Genomic DNA, 21119 nt, shown 5'->3' with positions numbered 1-21119 from the left:
TACTTCATCAGCTCTTTCTTGGATAACTGCCTTTCGTTTACACTTTGCCCATCAGCCCTACACGTTATTGACAGTAGAAATAACATTTTAATTTTCATATTCTTTCTGCTGTTAACCCTGCCATTTTCTCTTTAAAAGCATCCCTGAAGTGCTGCAATTTTCCTTTGTGCTATAACTCTACCCATCTCTCTCTGCTACCACACCAGAACTATGCACAGTGACTATGCCTTATCCATTCCCGCTTCCTCTACCAGATAAAAGTATCTGGCATATTGTTAGTATTCAACATATGCTTGTTGAATATAACAAATTTGAAACAAATCTCTATTTTTACTAAAACTCTGTACTTTTTCTGTGTCTTCCAATTCATCCATTTTGATAGTTTATTTTAAAACTACTATTATTCAAGACCCCAGTAGCTTAAAAAAAAAAATCATTCATACTCCTCTTTTTATGTCTCTTCAATAGGTAACTTAAAAGAAGTTTCCATATTACATATTTTGGGAAAGCCCATCCAATTTAATAACACTTGCCGCCCTCAAAAAAAAACAAACCTTCAAGCTTTTAACTTTACTTAAAAAACCTTCCCTTTACTATTTATCACAATCATGATTGCAAAAAATACACAGAATGCATTTTTTTAATTACATGTGTAAAACAAAGGTACAGAAATTGGGCATAGATTTAGAAACTCAGTCTAGTTTTCTTATAGGGTGATTATATTGAAATTTGTATAACTTCTTGGCAAAATGACTCCCTGAGAGATACTGTTATGTGTAGGAATATAGAAAATTCTGAGACATTTTGAAGATTTATGAGAGCAGCAGAACAGGACATAAGAAAACAGAAAATCCAGGATGTCTGGTTGGCCTCTCTCTGGTAAAACAGAAACAAGCCTTCCCAGGAACTCTGAGGAACTAGAAACCTTTGTGCCAGCATTGAGGTTAATGTGCTTCTTTCTGAAATATAAGGATGATTCTAAGAAGTGTTACAGAAACATATAACGTTTTGAAACATTACCTTGCTTGATGAGTCATATAAGAATTTTTCTGGAAAAGATGGATTTTCTATGACTTGAAATAGTTCTTTTGGAAATTCATCAATACAAGAAGAAGAATATAGCTGTAAGAATCTTTTAAGGAAAAAATGCATTTCTTTTTGGCGCAAAATCAATCCAGAGTTGAAAAGAGAAGTGAGAAGTGTGTCATCTGGCAAAGACATTCCAGATCCTGGCTTCAGAGATGCTTAAAGAAAAAAAAAAAAAAAAACCAAAACACTAATATAGAGTCATGTTAGATAACAAAATGGTCTCAATATTGTTGGCCTTTACTCATTAACTTTATTCCTGTATATCCCCACCTCACCTAGTGGCTGCCCATGACCTTCCTCCATTTTTCAAGCTTATACACTAATAGAATTGCTTCTGGCCAAGCTTAGCAATGCAAAATATTCTATCTAGCTGTCTTATTTTGGGTTTCCCCCCCAAAAAAACCTTAAAGCAAAAATGTAGGTGCAGGTAATTTATTTGAAAACCGATGTCAAGTGAGAGAACAGGAAAAGTGTGATAGAGAGAAGAAAAGAGCCAATGAGATTGAGTTATGAAAGGGCTACAGCTATGGACAAGGAGGGCTCAGTCCTGCTGAGGACCTCCTGGAAAAAACATGTAACATTGTTCCATCAATGTTACAACTATCTACCAGTTCCCTACCTCAGGTTACTGCTGAGTGTGTGGAATCCCTGGTACTTCCAGGCTGTCCTGCCTGCATGCTGGGCCGTAGTAACTTCTGAGAAAGCCCAGAGCAGAAAGCAGTAAAATGTGGGCGATTGACATGGGAAGCCCCAGCAGGTGAATCCAGAAGTGAGCTGAGTTGATAAGGGGGAGGGCATCACCAGGGCCTGCTGCACTGGCTCATGTCCACTTCCTTGACATTGAACTCTTGGCCCCATCACAATGCACCTTCTACCCAACACCTTTCTGAGTGCTTGTCCATCCCGTCGCTAACTCCCAATAACCATGCTGAGCCACCCCGTGACTCGGCCTATTTGCCCTGCTGGCTTCTCCATCACTGGGCGCTGGCATGGTCAACCTGTCTTTTCCAACTGTTTGCCAATAAGCAACACTGAATCACCAATTTTATGGCCACAGATAAACACATTGTCACAAAAACATAGGAGGAACTGATTTAAAGCAGATTATACACGTTTTTCTGGATATTCTTTAGATCTTTAAATCAATGATTTAAAAGAAAAAAAAACTGAACAAAATCCAAAACTTCGTGGAGTTAAATATCCTATCTTCCCCTTTACATACTGGATACTGGAACACTCTCTCCTTAAAGCCAAAATTTCACCTTGTTCATTTTATAAGCTGTCACATTATGGTCACTCTGATTCTTAACCGTTTTGACCCCCACACCACTTTGGCAGTCTTGGGGGATGCCTCTGGATGCCTCCTTCTAAGGACGTTTTCAAATACATTGAAATACAGTTCTATCCAAAGGTCCACGTATCTCAGTTTAAGAACCCCTAAAATTTCCATCTTCTGATGAGAGTTCACTCAGAAAGAAGTCAAAAGTATTTTATAATTCTAAATAAGAAATATGACTTAAACAATAAGTTTAAACAATATATTCCTGGAAAGGAATATATTCTTTCTTAACACAGAAAAGGCCTACCTAGCAGTTTGCTCATATTATTAATTCTTTGCAGGTGAATATAATAGCGCAGCAGAAGAATCCATGTAATATCCACTTTAATTGGGGTTTCTTCCCCAGTATCTACATTCTCATATATCTCATCACTAGGGTAAGAGAATGTACAGGCAGTCTGGAAGGCAACTTGGTAATTATCTGAAAGTAAAAAAAAAAAAAAAAAAAATTGGAATACAAATATGCTTTCCTTGAAAAATAACCATATGTGAAAAGAGAAAAGGAAAACTCATAAACGAAATACTGACGCTTAGGGCTGCATTCAATTAAAAAAAAAATTTATATCACAAAAGACACCAAACACAAAGTTAAATGACAAACCATAGACTGAGAAAAGATACTTAGAATACACAAATTATATTTTGTCTACTATGTAATCAATAAGAAAAAGTCAGCTAGTTCAACAGAAACATGGGCAAAAAATTTCAACAGGCAACTCATAGAAAAGGAAACCCAAATGGACAAAATTTTTAGCATAATTAAAAATCAGATAAATGCAATTTAAAATGAAATACCATTTCACATTCCTCAGGAATTAACAGAAACTAAAATCTCAAAATAATAAATATTGTTAATAATGTGAAGAAACCAGAATTCTCATACAGCACTTGTGAAAGCAAATTCCTGGGCAGGGTCTAATAAAATTTTAAATGCAGATACTCATATATGTGTACCAGGAGTCTTGCAGAAGGTACTCATGGCAGCATTGTTTGTATTACCAAAAAATAAGAAAAAGGAAATTTGAATAAATACAGGCATTAATTTGATGGCATTTCAAATGAATTAACTAAATCCATAAGGGAGAAACTATACTCCATGGGACAAATCAGGCCCATGCATGTTTATGTATGACCCATGAGCTAAGAATGGTCTTTATATTTTTAAGTGGTTGAAAAAATTTTAAAAATAGTATTTTGTGACATGTGAAAGTTTATGAAATTCAAATGTCAGTGTCCATAACTAAAGCCTTAATGGAATACAGCCATGTTCATTCATTTACATTTTGTCTATGGTTCCTTTCACATTAACACAGCAGAGTTGAATAGCTACAACAGAGACCACAAAGTGTAAAATATTTACTATTTGGCCCTTTATAAAAACATTTACTGACCCAGACTTTGCTCAAAAAAGATAAAGTGGAGAAAAATACCTAAAGATAATTAATATAGAGACATCAATAGCCTCCACACGAAAACAACAACCAGTAGAAATCTAATGAAAAAATTTTGCAATACCAATAAAAAGGTAAAATATCCAGAAATAAACCTGACAAGAAGTATACAAGATCTATCTAAAGAAAACATTAAAACACTCTTAAGGGACTAATATTTTTTAAAAAGGCATGAACTAAAAAATATAGGACATAAAATATTCTTGGTTAAGATGACTCAATAGAAGAAAAATGTTGTTTCTAAGATAAAATATAAAGGTAATGAAACTCCAATGAAATTATGAGAGAGCTTTTTTAACTAGACAAGCTGCTTCCAAAGTAAAAATAAAAAGCCATAAAAGACAAGAAAAACAATTTTGAAAAGAAAGAGTAATGAGTGGGGATTTACTTTAATAGATATTAAATATATTATAAGGCTACAATAATTAAAACTGTGTGGTACTGAAACCTGAATAGACAGATCAATAGGAAATGAGTAAAAAGTACAGAAATAGGGTGGTCATCTGGAAAAACTAAAATTGTATCCATTTGTTATTTTTTATATATTCCAAATAGGTTTCCATAAATTAGTAAAAGGGTCCATGGGAGAACTAATTCATAGTCACAGAATAGGGACAAAACCTTTCTAACTATGACATAAATGCAAAACTTATCAAAGAAAAGTTTAATAATGTATACCATTTAGAAATAAAAAGTTTCTTCATGGGACAGAACCACCATAAAGAAGGCTAAATAATAACTGATAATTGAAAAAATATATTTGCAAATAGTATCACAGTTAAAGGGTTGATTTCTATAATTAAGAGCTTCTACAAATGTTTAAAGAAAAGGCAATGGAAAAAAACCAACCCCCCCCCCCCAAAAAAAAGGGCTTCCCTGGTGGCCCGATGGTTGAGAGTCTGCCTGCTGATGCAGGGGACACGGGTTCATGTCCCAGTCCAGGAAGATCCCACATTCCGCAGAGCGGCTGGGCCCATGAGCCATGGCCGCTGAGCCTGTGCGTCCGGAGCCTGTGTGTCCGGAGCCTGTGCTCCGCAACGGAAGAGGCCACAACAGTGAGAGACCCATGTACCGCAAAAAAAAAAAAAAAGAGCAAATCATAGGCAGAGAGTTCACACAAAAGATGCTTAAGCTTAGTCCTAGTAAGAGATGTGTAAATTTTTTTTTTTTACATCTTTATTGGACTATAATTGCTTTACAATGGTGTGTTAGTTTCTGCTTTATAACAAAGTGAATCAGTTATACATATAAATATGTTCCCATATCTCTTCCCTCTTGCGTCTCCCTCCCTCCCACCCTCCCTATCCCACCCCTCTAGGAGGTCACAAAGCACTGAGCTGATCTCCCTGTGCTATGCGGCTGCTTCCCACTATCTATCTACCTTACGTATGGTAGTGTATATATGTCCATTCCACTCTCTCGCTTTGTCACAGCTTACCCTTCCCTCTCCCCATATCCTCAAGTCCATTCTCTAGTAGGTCTGTGTCTTTAGTCCTGTCTTACCCCTAGGTTCTTCATGACATTTTTTTCCTTAAATTCCATATATATGTGTTAGCATACGGTATTTGTCTTTCTTTCTGACTTACTTCACTCTGTATGACAGACTTTAGGTCTATCCACCACATTACAAATAGCTCAATTTCGTTTCTTTTTATGGCTGAGTAATATTCCATTGTATATATGTGCCACATCTTCTTTATCCATTCATCCGATGATGGATGCTTAGGTTGTTTCTGTCTCCGGGCTATTGTAAATAGAGTTGCAATGAACATTTTGGTACATGATTCTTTTTGAATTATGGTTTTCTCAGGGTATATGCCCAGTAGTGGGATTGCTGGGTCATATGGTAGTTCTATTTGTAGTTTTTTAAGGAACCTCCATACTGTTCTCCATAGTGGCTGTACCAATTCACATTCCCACCAGCAGTGCAAGAGTATTCCCTTTACTCCACACCCTCTCCAGCATTTATAGTTTCTAGATTTTTTGATGATGGCCATTCTGACTGGTGTGAGATGATATCTCATTGTAGTTTTGACTTGCGTTTCTCTAATGATCAATGATGTTGAGCATTCTTTCATGTGTTTTTTGGCAGTCTGTATATCTTCTTTGGAGAAATGCCTACTTAGGTCTTCTGCCTATTTTTGGACTGGGTTGTTTGTTTTTTTGTTATTGAGCTGCATGGGCTGCTCGTATATTCTGGAGATTAATCCTTTGTCAGTTGCTTCATTGGCAAATGTTTTCTCCCATTCGGAAGGTTATCTTTTCACCTTGTTTATGGTTTCCTTTGATGTGCAAAAGCTTTTAAGTTTCATTAGGTCCCATTTGTTTATTACTGTTTTTATTTCCATTTCTCTAGGAGGTGGGTCAAAAAGGATCTTGCTGTGATGTATGTCATAGAGTGTTCTGCCTATGTTTTCCTCTAAGAGTTTTATAGTGTCTGGCCTTACATTTAGGTCTTTAATCCATTTTGAGTTTATTTTTGTGTATGAGGTTAGGGAGTTTTCTAATTTCATTCTTTTACATGGAGCTGTCCAGTTTTCCCAGCACCACTTATTGAAGAGGCTGTCCTTTCTCCAATGTACATTCCTGCCTCCTTTATCAAAGATAAGGTGACCATATGTGCATGGGTTTATCTCTGGGCTTTCTATCCTGTTCCATTGATCTATATTTCTGTTTTCGTGCCACTACCATACTGCCTTCATTACTGTAGCTTCGTAGTATAGTCTGAAGTCCGGGAGCCTAATTCCTCCAGCTCCGTTTTTTGTTCTCAAGTTTGCTTTGGCTATTAGGGGTCTTTTGTGTTTCCATACAAATTGTGAAAAAATTTTTTCAGTTCTGTGAAAAATGCCAGTGGTAGTTTGATAGGGATTGCATTGAATCTCTAGATTACTTTGAGTAGTAGAGTCATTTTCACAATGTTGATTCTTCCAATCCAAGAACATGGTATATGGCTCTATCTATTTGTATCATCTTTAATTTCTTTCAACAGTGTCTTATAAATTTCTGCATACAGGTCTTTTGTCTCCTTAGGTAGGTTTATTCCTAGATATTATATTCTTTTTGTTGCAATGGTAAATGGGAGTGTTTTCTTGATTTCACTTTCAGATTTTTCATCTTTAGTGTACAGGAATGCCAGAGATTTCTGCACATTAATTTTGTATCCTGCTACTTTACCAAATTCATTGATAAGCCCTAGTAGTTTTCTGGTAGCATCTTTAGGATTCTCTATGTATAGTATCATGTCATCTGCAAACAGTGACAGCTTTACTTCTTCTTTTCCGATTTGGATTCCTTTTATTTCCTTTTCTTCTCTGATTGCTGTGGCTAAAACTTCCAAAACTATGTTGAATAAGAGTGGTGAGAGTGGGCAACCTTGTCTTGTTCCTGATCTTAAAGGAAATGCTTTCAGTTTTTCACCATTGAGGACAATGTTGGCTGTGGGTTTGTCATATATGGCCTTTATTATGGTGAGGAAAGTTCCCTCTATGCCTACTTTCTGCAGGGTTTTTATCATAAATGGGTGTTGAATTTTGTCAAAAGCTTTCTCTGCATCTATTGAGATGATCATATGGTTTTTCTCCTTCAATTTGTTAATATGGTGTATCACGTTGATTGATTTGTGAATATTGAAGAATCCTTGCATTCCTGGAATAAATCCCACTTGACCATGGTGTATGATCCTTTTAATGTGCTGTTGGATTCTGTTTGCTAGTATTTTCTTGAGGATTTTTGCATCTATGTTCATCAGTGATATTAGCCTGTAGTTTTCTTTCTTTGTGATATCCTTGCCTGGTTTTGGTATCAAGGTGATGGTGGCCTCATAGAATGAATTTGGGAGTGTTCCTCCCTCTGCTATATTTTGGAAGAGTTTGAGAAGGATAGGTGTTACCTCTTCTCCAAATGTTTGATAGAGTTCGCCTGTGAAGCCATCTGGTCCTGGGCTTTTGTTTGTTGGAAGATTTTTAATCACAGTTTCAATTTCAGTGCTTGTGATTGGCCTGTTCATATTTTCTATTTCTTCCTGATTCAGTCTTGGCAGTTGTGCATTTCTAAGAATTTGTCCGTTTTTTCCAGGTTGTACATTTCATTGGCATAGAGTTGCTTGTAGTAATCTCTCATGATCTTTTGTATTTCTGCAGTGTCAGTTGTTACTTCTTTTTCATTTCTAATTCTATTGATTTGAGTCTTCTCCCTTTTTTTCATGGTGAGTCTGGCTAATTGTTTATCAATTTTTTTTATCTTTTCAAAGAACCAGCTTTTAGTTTTATTGATCTTTGCTATTGTTTCCTTCATTTCTTTTTCATTTATTTCTGATCTGATTTTTATGATTTCTTTCCTTCTGCTAACTTTGGGGTTTTTTGTTCTACTTTCTCTAATTGCTTTAGGTGCAAGGTTAGGTTGTTTATTCGAGATGTTTCCTGTTTCTTAAGGTAGGATAGTATTGCTATAAACTTCCCTCTTAGAACTGCTTTTGCTGCATCCTATAGGTTTTGGGTCATCGTGTCTCCATTGCCATTTGTTTCTAGGTATTTTTTGATTTCCTCTTTGATTTCTTCAGTGATCACTTCGTTATTAAGTAGTGTTTTGTTTAGCCTCCGTGTGTTTGTATTTTTTACAGATCTTTTCCTGTAATTGATATCTAGTCTCATAGCATTGTGGTAAGAAAAGATACTTGATACAATTTCAATTTTCTTAAATTTACCAAGCCTTGATTTGTGACCCAAGATACGATCTATCCTGGAGAATGTTCCATGAGCACTTGAGAAAAATGTGTATTCTGTTGTTTTTGGATGGAATGTCCTATAAATATTAATTAAGTCCATCTTGTTTAATGTATCATTTAAAGCTTGTGTTTCCTTATTTTCATTTTGGATGATCAGTCCATTGGTGAAAGTGGGGTGTTAAAGTCCCCTACTATGAATGTGTTACTGTCGATTTCCCCTTTTATTGCTGTTAGTATTTGCCTTATGTATTGAGGTGCTCCTATGTTGGGTGCATAAATATTTACAATTGTTATATCTTCTTCTTGGATTGAGCCCTTGATCATTATGTAGTGTCCTTCTTTGTCTCTTCTAATAGTCTTTATTTTAAAATCTATTTGGTCTGATATGAAAATTGCTACTCCAGCTTTCTTTTGGTTTCCATTTGCATGCAATATCTTTTTCCATCCCCTTACTTTCAGTCTGTATGTGTCTCTAGGTCTGAAGCGGGTCTCTTGTAGACAGCATATATATGGGTCTTGTTTTTGTATCCATTCCGCCAATCTGTGTCTTTTGGTGGGAGCATTTAGTCCATTTACATTTAAGGTAATTATCGATATGTATGTTCCTATTCCCATTTTCTTAATTGCTTTGGGTTCGTTATTGTAGGTCTTTTCCTTCTCTTGTGTTTCTTGCCTAGAGAAGTTCCTTTAGCATTTGTTGTAAAGCTGGTTTGTTGGTGCTGAACTCTCTCAGCTTTTGCTTTTCTGTAAAGGTTTTAATTTCTCCATCAAATCTGAATGAGATCCTTGCTGGGTAGAGTAATCTTGGTTGCAGGTTTTTCTCCTTCATCACTTTAAATACGTCCTGCCAGTCCCTTCTGGCTTGCAGAGTTTCTGCTGAAAGATCAGCTGTTAACCTTATGGGGATTCCCTTGTGTGTAATTTGTTGTTTTTCCCTTGCTGCTTTTAATATGTTTTCTTTGTATTTAATTTTTGATAGTTTGATTAATATGTGTCTTGGCGTATTTCTCCTTGTATTTATCCTGTATGGGACTCTCTGTGCTTCCTGGACTTGATTAACTATTTCCTTTGCCATATTAGGGAAGTTTTCAACTATAATCTCTTCAAATATTTTCTCAGTCCCTTTCTTTTTCTCTTCTTCTGGAACCCCTATAATTCGAATGTTGGTGCGTTTAATGTTGTCCCAGAGGTCTCTGAGACTGTCCTCAGTTCTTTTCATTCTTGTTTCTTTATTCTGCTCTGAAGTAGTTATTTCCACTATTTTATCTTCCAGGTCTCTTATCCCTTCTTCTGCCTCAGTTATTCTTCTATTGATCCCATCCAGAGTATTTTTAATTTCACTTATTGTGTTGTTAATCATTGCTTGTTTCATCTTTAGTTCTTCTAGGTCCTTGTTAAATGTTTCTTGCATTTTGTCTATTCTATTTCCAAGATTTTGGATCATCTTTACTATCATTATTCTGAATTCTTTTTCAGGTAGACTGCCTATTTCCTCTTCATTTGTTAGGTCTGGTGGGTTTTTATCTTGCTCCTTCATCTGCTGTGTGTTTTTCTGTCTTCTCATTTTGCTTATCTTACTGTGTATGGGGTCTCCTTTTTGTAGGCTGCAGGTTCGTAGTTTCCGTTGTTTTTGGTGTCTGTCCCCAGTGGCTAAAGTTGGTTCAGTGGGTTGTGTAGGTTTCCTGGTGGAGGGGACTAGTGCCTGTGTTCTGGTGGATGAGGCTGGATCTTGTCTTTCTGGTGGGCAGGTCCACGTCTGGTGGTGTGTTTTGGGGTGTCTGTGGACTTATTATGATTTTAGGCAGCCTCTCTGCTAATGGGTGGGGTTGTGTCCCTGTCTTGCTAGTTGTTTGGCATAGGGTGTCCAGCACTGTAGCTTGCTGGTCGTTGAGTGAAGCTGGGTGCTGGTGTTGAGATAGAGATCTCTGGGAGATTTTCGCCATTTGATATTATGTGGAGCTGGGAGGTCTCTTGTGGACCAGTGTCCTGAAGTTGGCTCTCCCACCTCAGTGGCACAGCACTGACTCCTGGCTGCATCACCAAGAGCCTTTCATCCACACGGCTCAGAATAAAAGGGAGAGAAAGGAAAGAAAGGAAAGAAAGGAAAGAAAGGAAAGAAAGAAAGAAAGAAAGAAAGAAAGAATAAAGTTATTAAAATTAAAAATATTAATTAAAAAAAACGGATGGATAGAACCCTAGGACAAATGGTGGCAGCAAAGCTATACAGACAAAATCTCATACAGAAGCATACACATACACACTCACAAAAAGAGAAAAAGGGGAAAAAAATCATAAATCTTGCTCTCAAATTCCACCTCCTCAATTTGAGATGATTTGTTGTCTATTCATGTGTTCCACAGATGCAGGGTACATCAAGTTGATTGTGGACCTTTAATCCACTGCTTCTGAAGCTGCTGGGTGAGATTTCCCTTTCTCTTCTTTGTTCTCACAGCTCCTGGGGGCTCAGTTTTGGATTTGGCCCCGCCTCGGCGTGTAGGTCGCAGGAGGGCGTCTGTTCTTCGCTCAGACAGGATGGGGTTAAAGGAGCAGGTGCTTCGTGGACTCTGGCTTACTCAGGCCGGGGGGAGGGAGGGGTACGGAGTGTGGGGCGAGCCTGCAGCGGCAGAGACCAGCGTGCCTTTGCACCAGCCTGAGGCGCGCCGTGCGTTCTCCTGGGAAAGTTGTCACTGGATCCCGGGACCCTGGCAGTGGCGGGCTGCACAGGCTCCCCGGAAGGGGGGTGTGGATAGTGACCTGTGCTCGCACACAGGCTTCTTGGTGGAGGCAGTAGCGGCCTTAGCGTCTCATGCCCGTCTCTGGGGTCCGCGCTTTTAGCCGCGGCTCACGCCCGCCTCTGGAGCTCCTTTCAGCAGCGCTCTTAATCCCCTCACCTCGCACACCAGGAAACAAAGAGGGAAGAAAAAGTCTCTTGCCTCTTCGGCAGGTCCAGACTTTTCCCTAGACTCCTTCCTGGTTAGCCGTGGTGCACTAGCCCCCTTCAGGCTGTGTTCACGCTGCCAACCCCAGTCCTCTCCCTGCGCTCCGACCGAAGCTGGAGCCTCAGCTCCCAGCCCCGCCCGCCCCAGCGGGGGAGCAGACAAGCCTCTCGGGCCGGTGAGTGCCGGTCAGCACCCATCCTCCGTGTGGGAATCTCTCTGCTTTGCCCACCGCACCCCTGTTGCTGTGCTCTCCTCCGCAGCTCCAGCTCCAAAGCTTTCCCCCTCCGCCACCCACAGTCTCAGCCCGTGAAGGGGCTTCCTAGTGTGTGGAAACCTTTCCTCCTTCACAGCTCCCTCCCACTGGTGCAGGTCCCATCCCCATCCTTTTGTCTCTGTTTATTCTTATTTTTTTTGCCCTACCCAGGTACGTGGGGACTTTCTTGCCTTTTGGGAGGTCTGAGGTCTTCTGCCAGTGTTCAGTAGGTGTTCTGTAGGACTTGTTCCACGTGTAGATGTATTTCTGGTGTATCTGCGGGGAGGAAGGTGATCTCCGTGTGTTACTCTTCCGCCATCTTCCCCTCGTCCAGATGTGTAAATTAAAATTAAATCTTCCCTTCCTACTATATTGACAAAGGTTTAAAATTTTTTTATAATATACCTGTATCAACAAAGGTATGGGGGAAAATGACCTTTTATTAATTACTGGCAGGAAAACAAATTGGCATAACCTTTATGGAAGGTGTTTTGCAAACCTTATCAAAATTACAAATGATTCTACCCTTTGATCCAGAAATTTTCCTTATGGGAATTGACCCAATCAATATACTAGCTTATGAACAAAATTTTATACATATATAATTATACATATACTATATATATAAATCATATACATATGACATTTATAAATGTACATATATATCATATATGTGCAAAGCTTTGTACATAGATTAGTATATCTATTGGGTCAATAGATATATATGTGAGATATATATATATATATGTATATATCTCTCACATATATATCTAGAGCAAATTTGTATGTAATAGCAAAAGGGTAGAAACAACCTAAACATCAAAGGAAGACTAATTATGGTGCATCTTTATAAAGATTATGCAACAATAAAAAGAAGCTACGTATTGATTTGAAAAGAACTGCCAACAGATACACTTACATTAGGTTGAAGAAAAGCAATGAGGAAGGAGCATAAAATTATGCATACTAATGGCTATACTGTTATTTGTTTTTTTTTGTTGTTGTTGTTTGTTTGTTTTTATGCAGTACACCGGCCTCTCACTGTTGTGGCCTCTCCGGCTGCGGAGCACAGGCTTCGGATGCGCAGGCTCAGCAGCCATAGCTCACGGGCCCAGCCGCTCTGCGGCACGTGGGATCTTCCCAGACCAGGGCACGAACCCGTGTCCCCTGCATCGGCAGGTGGACTCTCAACCACTGTGCCACCAGGGAAGCCCTATTATTTGTGTTTTTAAGGGAAAAATATATCAGTGTATTAGTGTGCACCATATTGGTTCACTCAACATTTTTCCTAATCTCTGAATGTGCTTACCTATATTGAAGAAGTTGCAGAGATAAAAATCCCATTTCTGAGGTTTCCTTGCAGCTAGGGCCCTGGATGAGATTTAGGTATCACCAATTCAGTGCATTCACGAAAGACCTGAAGTTGGCACTGTGCTAAGTGGTGCGGAAGACAAGAGTCAAAGCATCTTTTGCTTGTGTGGATTCTGGCAGAGGTGGTGTGGTTGGTGAGGCTGCAGCTAGAGCAGAGTCTTCCTACTTTGCAGGCAGATTTCTGATTCTACAGCTCCCCTTATGCTATGGTCTGAACGTTTGTGTTCCCACCCTCCTGAAATTCGTATGTTGAAATCCTAACCCCCCAAGGTGATGGTATTAGTGCCTTTATAAAAGAGTCTCCAGAGAGCCCTAGCCCTTTCCACCATGTGAGGACAAAGCAAGAAGGCACCATCTATGCACCAGAAAGCGGGCCCTCACCAGACACTGAATCTGCTGGTGCCCTGATACTGGACTTCTAACCTCCAAACCTGTAAGAAATACGTTTCTGTTGTTTATATATAAGCTACCCAGTCTGTGGTATTTTCTTATAGCAGCACGAACAGACTAAGACACTTTATAAAACGAAAGAAAACAAAAACCTGCATTGCCTTGGTGATCCAGCTATGTATGGCTTAGTCATTTCCGGATGCTCAGCCTGGAATTTGTTTCTTTAGCCCTCACAGGGATTTTGAAAGTCCTTTAATAAACCTCCTCCTGCTTAAACGAATCGGAGTGGATTCTGTCCTCTGTAACAGAACCTTGACAGTTTGTATAAGCATGTGATATCTCTGGTAGAGAACACAGGAAACCAATTGTGGTAGGCAGAATAATGGTTCCCTAAAGATTTCCATGCCCTAATCCCCAGAACCTGTGAAAATGTTAGGTTACAGGGCAAAGGAGAATTAAGGTTGCAGATGGAATTAAGGTTGCCTGTCAACTAACCTTGAAATGGGGAGATTATCCTACGTTATCCATGTGGGCTTAGTGTAATCATAGGGGTCTTTATATGTAGAAAAGGGAAACAGAAGACTGAGTGTATCAGAGTCAGAGAGACTGAAGATGCTACTCTGATGGCTTGGAAGCTACAGGAAGAGGCCACAAGCCAAGAAACTCAGGTGGTCTCTAGAAGCCGAAAAAGCTTAGGAAACATTCTCCCCCAATGCCTCCAGAGGAATGTAGCCCTGCTGACACCTTAATTTTAGCCCAGTAAGGCCAATTTGGACTTCAGAACTCCAGAACTGTAAGATAATATATTGTGTTGCTTTAAGCCACTAAATTTATGGTTGTTACAGCAGGAATAGGACCTTAATATTCTGACAACACTGACTGCCTCTGGGGAGGAGAACTGAGGCACTTGCAGAGAAGATGGAAGGGAGACATTCTCTCCATACCCTTATATGACTTTTGAGTTGTGAGTCTTGAAAATAAATTACCTATGCAAAAAATTGAACTAAATTAAAAGAAAAAAAGAACCTCGATACATATTTGGCCAATGTCATTTGGTCTTTTTTTTTTTTAAGATTTATTTATTTTTGGCTGTGTCGGGTCTTAGTTGCGGTATGCAGGATGTGTGTTGAGGCATGTGGGTGGGATCTTTCGTTGTGGCACGCGGGCTTCTCTCTAGTTACGGCATGTGGGTTGTCTCTCTCTAGTTGTGCGAGTTCCAGAGCATGTGGGCTCTGTAGTTTGCGGCATGCAGGCTCCCTAGCTGAGGCGCACGAGCTCAGTAGTTGTGGTGTACGGGCTTAGGTGCCCCGCGGCATGTGGGATCTTAGTTCCCTGAGCAGGGATCAAACCAGCGTCCCCTGCATTGGAAGGTGGATTCTTTACTAATGGACCACCAGGGAAGTCCCTGTCATTTGGTCTTTAACGTCACAGAGAAAAATTAAGGCCAGTTCAATTTCTGTTCCTTTGTAGAAGGTCTTTTTCTGACTGTTTACAATTTTTTCCTTCCTCTTTATAATCCAAAAATGATGCCAAAATTTGTCCAGGTGTCATCTGTGCTGTCTTTAAATTTATCTTCAGAAGAATTTCTTGGAGGGACAGTCCCTTATACCCTGCATTGAAGAGTATCCCTTTGCAACAGTTTCCATTATCCCCAGCCAGATCTGCATGCTTTCACTGGTTCTGGGCCAGTATTTATGCTTATTTCCCTGCATCATTCAGGAGGTGTGAATTCCAACCTCACAGTCTTAGGTGGTTTCTGACTTCTCCCTGTGGTTGCTTTTTGGCCCTCACTGGGCACTTGGCATGTTGCTCTGCAGCTATGCAGGCCAGTGGGCAGCGTACTTCTAGTCCTCAATTTGTGGACAAGCTCTCTCTGAACGCCAATGTTATGCAGTTAGCTAGGTTCTGACTTTCCCTACCTGCGGGGCCCTCTTTCCAGACCCCTTCTTTCACCAGGCATTCAAGTCCGAGCCCTGGCTGTTCCTGCTCCAGTGACTGCTCAGCTGCAGCTCTTGCTTAAAATTTCTCATTTTACTTTGGTGACTTGGGATCTCCCTTTCCTGATTTCATGCTCAGCTATAAATTAAAACAATTTTGGTTCTATTTTATCCAGCCTTGTAATAGGTTTGTATTGGGGAGGGCAGAAGTATCTTTCATGCCAGCTCAGGCCAACAGGTTGACCAGAAGTATCGATTCTGCATTTTGATTTCCTGGTAAAACTTATTTATCACACCCAACACAACGATCCAGGGCACTGCCTTTAGAATTGTATAGATGAGGGTCTATATTAGCCGTGAACCATCACCCAGAGTTCAATACCTCTCCCAGCACCTTGCCTCATTTAATAAATGTGCATAGTGACACTCTCACAGGACTTTCCTAAAGGATAAATGAAATCACACAAGAAAGCACCAGCACACAGCATCAGGAGTGACTGCTTAGGCTCTAAGAGTTTCAAACCATCTTGTTAGATTTCCTTTGGTTCCTTCAAGGGTCAATCTTCCTCTGAGTCTTCAGGATAGCATCCCATTGCGTTCATGTGGCAATATTTTCTCACATGTGCCATCTGTTGTTTCTTATTTTCTCACTGTTGACTCTGTCTAGAATAGGGTCTCTTCATGCCTTGTGTCTGACAGTAGAGAGTGGAGAACGTATGCTCTGCCCTTGGTCATGGTACCGTCCTTTCTCAGATTTACATGCTCCAAGGGCAGAGCTCTGAGTGGAACATCTAGACTCTTGCAGACATCGGCCCAGGACAGCTCTGCTTCGCTGAGGATGGTTCTCATCATACCCCCATTGTATGAACTGCTGACACTCTGGATTGATACAGCACATATACACACACATGCTCATACACACACACACACAAAATCACTGTTGTAAGCATGAATGATTTATCTCCATTCTCACCTGTACATGGTTTAATTATTCAGGATTTGAGGATATAATGTGTCTCCCTAGTTCCCCACCACTATGGGAAATTGTGTCTCAGAGGAATAGAAAAAGCCAAGAGAGCAGTAGAGGAATGACATCCCAGTTTTTACTTGGCATTGACCCATGTCTCTGAGCCAGGGGCAAGGCAGTATGGGAAAGACAAATCATTTTTTTTTCAGGATGGACGGTTTTCTCTGTTTCAAGAGGCAAAGCATGTACTTGTTGATTCTCGGTCAGTTGATTCTCAGTTCTGCTCCATAGATCTCTATGTTCTGACAGTATGTTCATCAACATTGATTTTTGGAATGACACGTATTTATATTTTTCCATATATCAAGTGTATTTAGTTGTGAGAGGCTGCATCTGGAATCACTAATCCTAAATGTTGCTTTTAATTCAAAGTGTATTATAGAATTTAATAATTTTTAATCCTAGCTGAATTTTTTATTAAGCCCACAGGAAAATCAAGACAAAAAGATGGTGTATATTTGAATATAACTGGGCCCAAAGTAGACATGGAGTAAATGGTTTTTTGCATTCAATCTAAATATGGTCTCAGCATCATTTCAGGGTCTCTATTCCTACAAGACAATGTAAAAGAAACCTCAATAAATTGGACCAGCTACAACACTCAATTCTCTTATTGTTCTATAGACATCATACAATTGCTCTCTGGTTCTCGCAAGATGATCTATATTCCATCCTCCACACGTGACTGGTCTATTTTGTCACCATGCTTCTCTGATTGTCAACTGCTCTGCTGAGAAGATGAGCTCCCCCTCCTATCTGGTATCCATGCCTCCAATTCATTTGTATCTGCCCCACATGTACTTCTTCCAGAAAAAAAAGTTCCTCATAAACTCATATGCACACCCCACCTGTGTCCAGCTTTAGATTAAAATACATTAATCTGCCTCCACTAATTAATATGGTCCTCTTAAAAGCTGCATTTATATAATTTCAAAGTAGATGCCTGTTCTGATGGCCAAAAACTGGAAGCTCGTGGAAGGCAAGACCCACTCCTTGGTGTGTTCTGTGACTCCTCCCTCCCTCTGGACAGAAATATCTGGTACAGGGCTCTGCACACAAAAACAATGAATATCATTTACCACATCGTGTACAGGTCAATGCTAGTGAAGGTAAATCACTGAGGGGGTTTTCTCCTGCATGCTAATATATGCTAATGCAAGGAAAATCAAACAATTTTAATTTGTTATTGTTGCCCTTTAGCGATTCATTATAATATGAACCTCACTGCCATCTGGGTATTTGCAGCAATCAGTTGGGGATTCAATATTTCCTTCCAACCCAAATACTGAAGTGAGGGAAATCATAACATGAATTAATGATCAGTCTGCTAGGAAAATACTGGAGGGCAAAATTATTATTCTTAAGGCAAAATACAAAATGAATTGGACTTTAAAATTTGGTCATTTCAAATTACTATCTTGGTACAACAGTAAAGGAGTGCTAATGGTACAAAATGAAAACTGAAAATTGGAAGATGCTAGGAAAACCACTGAAATAGAAAAGTAAAGCATAACTTCTAGTAATAAGCAGAGCCGAGATGAAGACTACCTGCCCATCTGGATCAACTAAGATCATCTGGTTAGGGGATGCCATTGCCCACGGGTGACATTACTAACTGATCACCGCAGCACCTTTTCCAGTGTTTCCATACAGAAGTTCAGAATTCTTCTCAGGTGGCTACCAGCCATAGATTGAACGTGTCATAAGTGATAGTCTGGATTACCACTCCACAAACATTCACACCCCTCTTCCTTCCTCTACAGGCAGAGTCTAATTCCCTGACTCACTGGTATTGGACTTGGCCATATGACTTGCTATGCCTAATGGGATTTAATGAGGCCTTTCTTAGGCCTCAAGTGTGCTTCTGTGCTTGGTCTTGGTCTTGTGCTCTGGTTTATACCCTGAGAACAGCAGGCCCCAGGTAGCCACAGCCTCTTTAGCCTGGGTCTCATAACAAATGTACACAGAGTACACCTAAACTCAGCCTGCAGCCTGAAGCAGAACACATGAGACAAGTAAGAGAATGAAGTCATGTTTTTCTAGCCACTGAGTTGTAGGGTCGTTCGGTACACAGTATAATTTTGCCAGTAACTGATTAATACAGCATTTTAGGTGAAACTTATTTGTTATCCCTGGCCTAAAAACTGGTAAAACAAGAAAATGTCTAGGATAAAGTAGACAGACGTTTCAGAGGTAATACGGGGCCATTATGAAAAAGAAATAGCCATGCTGGAAGCCATGTTCAGCCACGTTGAATCACAGTCTTAAAGTTTTCAGATTTTAGTCTTATCCATAAATAAATCTAATTCACACAGCCTTCAGATTAGGACAAATGAGGCTGAGAGAAATGAAATGGTTTGACAGGATCGAGGTATAAGTTGAACCCTCTTCATTATTAATATTGCATTCTCTTTGTAGCAAAACAATAATGTGTGCTTCTAAGAGGACTGCCTGCCTGGCATTCTGAACCAGGGAGAACTGAGTTGACGAGCAGTGTCAAGAGAAAAAAGCGGCGACCAGCCCCTGCTGCCAGACTGCCCTGCTTTGTCCCCTGGGAGCCTATCTATGGGGACTCTAAGGAAGGCCATGCACCCAGTCTGAGATCCAGGCCACGGTCCGGAAATCTGATGAAGCAAAATCCTACTAGGCATGAAGGCAATAAAAATAAGGAAACAATACCTTGGCATAAAAATCCATCTGATGGTTTAACCTGAGGGCAAACCATTTTCAGGTTGGAAAATAGTCTGGGCCACCTATTCTTCAGGAGAGAGTCATGAAGGAGATGATTTCAGACACAACTCTTCAGCTAAGGTTGACTTAACCTTAACCAGCAGAGTAAGCTACTGCGTATAGGTGTGATTTCAGAGGCTTTAGGAAGACTGTTCCCACCCCCATCAGGTTAAAGTTAACACTTTCATTCCCTTTGGCTCAGTGCTCACCTAATGCCAAGCAAAATTTGATACTGTTATTCCTAAAATATCCTTCTGGAAGTGAGATTCCAGTACTTGGCTCCTTAGAACCTACCTAAGTGTTGAGCACACAAGAAGCACTCAATAAATATTTCTTGAATAAATGAAAGGGCAAACGCGTAAGTGATTGTTCAATATCTATGTTACTGCTGACCTGACTCAGAGGTTTACTTTATAGTTTACTAACCAACAAAGGCGTCATAAGTAAGAAAAAACATAGCAGTAAGGTAAAGTTTAAATTCCACTAACCTCTCATTCATTCATTTAACAAATATTAATATCAAATGCCGGCTATGTGTAAGCAATGTGTGATTTTCTGTAGACAGAGCAGCAAATCAAATAGCTAAAGTCCCTGCTCTCAGGAAGCTGACAATAGTTTAATAAGAGAAATAGTTCAAACATGCACAGGCACACGCACACACACACACACACACACACAAATATAAAAGAACTAATAAAAAGGACAGGGAACCATATGAGAGTATAAGAGTGAGTACACATTTCAGAGGATCAGAGAAGGTCCCTCAAATAAATAATCCCAAAAGGTCTCATTTGAAATGTGTGAACTGGAAAATAAACAGACATCAGGAAATACCATTTTTTTCACAGAGCCCTACACTGAAATGCAGCAGCAGATGGACTATCATGTATGTATGTACAGTGAGCTGAGGCCCCTATATTTTAGCAGCTAGATCCTAAGAACCCATCCTCTCCAAGAGGTTCCCCAAACTATTGTCCTTTTTAAGTTAAAATCTCTATAATTAAACCCTGAAACTTGATTACACATGACATATATTACAATTTTATAAAATGCCTAACATTCAAACATACCAAGCAAATAATCTGTGTACGAAGACAAAAGATCCATGGTGGCAAATTCTGGGATATTCAGTAATGCCTGTTCACTAACTTTATCAGTTTTATCATTTGTCTTTCCGATAAGTAGGTTGATTGCCAGCACAGCCTCACTGACCTAAAATTAATGCACAATTAGAGTTCATAAATGCAAGCTTTCTGATTCATAGATTATCCATTAGGTAAATAATGTGAAAAAGCAAATTCATAAAATAACATTTGGTACACATTAGGGAAAAAAATAAAGACAAACTGAAAAACAATATGTGATCCCCCAACATGTAGTATATACCATAGTCAAACAAATCATGACTGTTGACAATTTAATCAATAAATAAGTCATTTTGAATAGGCTACCTCCTGTAGCTATGACAGATACTTGCCAAAATGTGTGTCAAATATGTGCACATGTGTATCTCCCATTATTTTCATTAAAGAAAAGTGGAATCAAACCAAGTCTGGCTAATAGCGATTAAAAACACTACACATATAAAGAGCACTTCTAATCTTCCCAAAGAAACATCATTGGTGCAAATCCCAAAGAATGTGATATTTTCCTTTCTCTTGTATCAATACATTGTTTTGCCTTAACAGATGTGATGATAAAAAGAAGAGTTAAATAAAACTCACACCAACCTGTGCAGCAGCTCTTATCGCAATCCAGGCAAATAAACTGTGCATTTCAGATTTATTTACTGTTGGTTCTTTAATAGAACTATGCCTTCCGGGAAGAGCCTAAAAAATATGGCAAATGTTTTATGATAAAGATAGATAAA

At 39.4% G+C, this 21119-nt stretch overlaps 1 protein-coding gene across 1 annotated transcript in view; it reads right to left on the bottom strand.

The window, feature by feature from the left end:
- The window catches only part of CFAP54 (cilia and flagella associated protein 54), a 302505-nt gene that overhangs the window by 55696 nt on the left and 225690 nt on the right, over positions 1 to 21119 (bottom strand). Inside the window, exons 60-63 of the mRNA XM_027107250.1 lie at positions 20980 to 21078; positions 20320 to 20461; positions 2676 to 2849; positions 1021 to 1244 (exon numbers count right to left, since the gene is read on the bottom strand). Of these exons, the coding sequence (XP_026963051.1) occupies positions 1021 to 1244; positions 2676 to 2849; positions 20320 to 20461; positions 20980 to 21078 (639 nt within the window). The remainder of the gene's footprint in view (positions 1 to 1020; positions 1245 to 2675; positions 2850 to 20319; positions 20462 to 20979; positions 21079 to 21119) is intronic.

This window comes from Aethalodelphis obliquidens, unplaced genomic scaffold (genome assembly GCF_003676395.1).
Source record: "Aethalodelphis obliquidens isolate GAN/ISIS:26980383/991018 unplaced genomic scaffold, ASM367639v1 scaffold8, whole genome shotgun sequence".
NCBI lineage: Eukaryota > Metazoa > Chordata > Mammalia > Artiodactyla > Delphinidae > Aethalodelphis > Aethalodelphis obliquidens.
This window is presented reverse-complemented; position numbering and strand designations above follow the sequence as displayed.